Source organism: Daktulosphaira vitifoliae, unplaced genomic scaffold (genome assembly GCF_025091365.1).
Source record: "Daktulosphaira vitifoliae isolate Bord-2020 unplaced genomic scaffold, ASM2509136v1 Scaffold_1, whole genome shotgun sequence".
In the NCBI taxonomy this organism is placed as follows: Eukaryota; Metazoa; Arthropoda; class Insecta; order Hemiptera; family Phylloxeridae; genus Daktulosphaira; species Daktulosphaira vitifoliae.
In genome coordinates, this window is record NW_026099572.1 from 50,662,376 (window position 1) to 50,665,599 (window position 3,224).

Sequence of the window (3,224 nt, forward strand, 5' to 3'; positions counted from 1 at the left end):
AAAAAAAAAATTTGTCCCGACGATCTATCTTCTATACGCAAATGGCTACCATATTGAAAAATATACTATTTTTGTATGATAATTATGGGTTTTGTATTTTATTTTAATAGAAGTTGATGTTGCTTTTGCAATTATCCATCAATTTTTTAAAATTAAACACTATCTACAGATTTGCATCGAAGCGTTTCTTATGATAGTGATTTTAATCACTGTCAGATTAAATCTATACTGGACCCTACTATGCAATATCTCCACTATGCCACGACCCCACTGTGCTACCGTTTTATTAATAAGCATATATCTATATATTATTTTTATAAAATAAAAACCTAGTAGGTAGTCAGACATAGCATAGTAGAAACAAGACATAGTTGAAAATTGTATGTCTAAAGGAGGTACTGGAATAGAACCTAAAAACCAGTTCCCTATTAATATTTAGAATCTAAATCTTTAAAAATAAAAACTACTTAACACTTATTCAGTTTTTATCTGTAAAAAGAGTTATATCATCAAAATAGTATAGTAACTCAAAAATTAATTTTTTAATTCTTCATATATCAAATTTATATATAGTAATTAAAAATTTAATATATCTATAATATTGTTTTTCAAAAATGTTTAATTCTCAATAGTTTCTGAAACAATGAGTTATTTACCCGAATTAAATGAACTGTAGAATAGTTAGTGTAACCTTAAATAATTTTTTATAGAACCCAAAAAATATGGTGTTAGAGTTCATACCTATAAAACACTATTGTTCTAGTCCATGATTTAGAGAGATTTAATTCTTTATAGTTATTTGTCTATAGTATTATCTGTAAAACTTTTCCTTATTACATTTTTAAATAATAAATAAGCCAATTTTTATATAAAACTTCACTCCATAAAAAAAATGTTGATATCCGACCAGTATACAACAAAATACTTGTGACATACTCATATTAGTAGTCATTTTGTAAATAAAATATCACTAACTTGCTGGCCAACTGAGCAGCTCCCAGTAAATGAAAGAAGGTTTATACGTGTATCTTTTACCATTGATATTCCTACATCTAAATCACCAGTACACAATGAAAGAACTGATCCAGGAATATTATTCTTTTCTAAAATTGACGATATTATTTTTGTAGTTGCTACTGATGTTAAAGAAGTAGAAGGAGATCCTTTCCATATTACTGAATTACCACATACCTATAGAAATATATATATTAAAAAATATCATCGTAAGTACATGATTTCTTGATAGAAAAAATTCATAGAAACCAAAGACCAAATTAAGACAAAGTGATGTTTCAAGTTGAAAAATTAAATGAGATCCTTGTACTACAAGTGTAAATTAAGGGGACTTAGCCCCCAAAAGTTTTAAGAAAATTATTATGGGTGATTAGCAGTAACCCATCCCAACTCATTGATAATTTTTAAGTTTTATTGTGGTAGGTTTTGATGGTTCGAAAAAATAAATGATTAAATAATAATTTCTATTTGTCATGAATAATTTAGAATAATCTTATATGTTTAGAGATTTCTACAATATTTTTAATATTTTGAATAATAAATGATAAGGACAGAGTTGTAAAAACCAAATAGAGATGTTTTTTATCAATGTATTATGTCATATTATTTACAATTAAGTTATAAAGATAGTTACACACCATTGATATAGCACTGTTCCAACCGTAAACAGCAACAGGGAAATTGAATGCACTTATCACACCAACTATACCCAATGGATTCCACTGTTCAAGCATAATATGATTCAACCTTTCCGATGGAAATATTGAACCATTAAACATCCGAGATAAACCAACAGCATAATCACATATGTCTATATATTCTTGTACTTCTCCAATGCCTTCAGCTAAAATTTTACCTATAAAAATTAAAATTAAATAATAAAAATGTCTGCGAGATGCTAAATTAATGAATAGTAACACTTATTTCTCAGACAAAATAACTAAACTTTTTTTAGGAGTTATTCTTCATCTATCTATCTACAATCAACTATCTAGGAGTTAATGTTTTACATAGTAAAGTTGTTGGATTATGAGAAGACATTATTTCTTAAATAGTTTTAAACTATTTAAATAGTTTACTTGCTTACCCATTTCCAACGATACTAATTTTCCAAGAGGTAATATTTTACTTCTTAATGCATTACCAATTTGTCTAACAATATCACCACGTTTAGGTGCAGGTATATCAGACCAAATGCTCCATGCTTTTAATGCATTTGATACACATCTTTCATAGTCTTCTTTATTACCTGTACGAACTGTTGCTATTGGTTGTCCATTTGATGGACACATAGAAGTAATTAACTAAAACATAGAAAAACTAGATAGAAAACAACAAATTTGTGTATGTTTTAATTTACATTTCCATTTGCTTTCCATTTTCCATCATAAACTCCATCATTTTCTTCACATAAATCCAAATCCTTCAAAAAGGAATACTTACTATTATTCACTAAAAAACTACTATATTTTTTAGAAATAAAAACTTTTGGAAATTTGCTATATTTAAATAAATTGAAGTTGAAAAAATACATATTATTTCAAATATTTCTAACCATTGTTATGATATACAAATTATTGAAAATGAATAGTTAGTATTTATGGTTAGTCTTTTGTTTGAAATTGAAGATAACTAATCTAAATAAATAATTAATGCAAAAACTTTAACCTTTAATAGTCATACAAATTTTTATTTTTTAAAACATAGTTCGATAGGTATACTAATCTGTAAAAATTAGGTTTTTAAATATCTTATCTTCTATTTTTATAATAGACTATTACCTTATTTGGTTTAATTTGATAAAATAATTTACAGCATTAATTAAATATTTTATACCGATAAGTGCTCCTACACGTGATACTTCAAACAATATTTAGAAGTACAACATATATTCTTTCAACACATGCTAATTTACCCTAAAATGGGTGACAGAGTAATCATAGGCATAACTAAAGAAAAATGTTTGGTGGAGTTAAATTATCATTCCCATCCTAAAATTTTTCAATTCAACCTTTCAAAAATTTCAGACAATTACAAATACAGAGTGTCTCCACTTAAATGCAGAAATATAATCGAAATTTGGTTTACGCTACTTTGAAAGGTCCTAAGTTTGTCCAACTTTGTTATAGCATTATATAGTAGCGTAATAATGTTTAGAGTTTGAAGGAATTAATTCTATAAATATCTTCCAAAACTCTAACATCAATAAC

The 3,224-nt window shown here is 26.2% G+C and overlaps 1 protein-coding gene across 1 annotated transcript in view; it reads right to left on the reverse strand.

Moving 5' to 3' along the window:
• LOC126898787 (putative aldehyde dehydrogenase family 7 member A1 homolog) overlaps positions 1-2,630 on the reverse strand; it is a 4,921-nt gene extending 2,291 nt beyond the window's left edge. Inside the window, exons 1-4 of the mRNA XM_050673137.1 lie at positions 2,375-2,630; positions 2,102-2,318; positions 1,653-1,870; positions 976-1,191 (exon numbers count right to left, since the gene is read on the reverse strand). Coding sequence (XP_050529094.1) covers positions 976-1,191; positions 1,653-1,870; positions 2,102-2,318; positions 2,375-2,548 — 825 coding nt within the window. The 5' untranslated portion in view covers positions 2,549-2,630. The remainder of the gene's footprint in view (positions 1-975; positions 1,192-1,652; positions 1,871-2,101; positions 2,319-2,374) is intronic.
• Between the last annotated feature and the right edge of the window lie 594 nt (positions 2,631-3,224).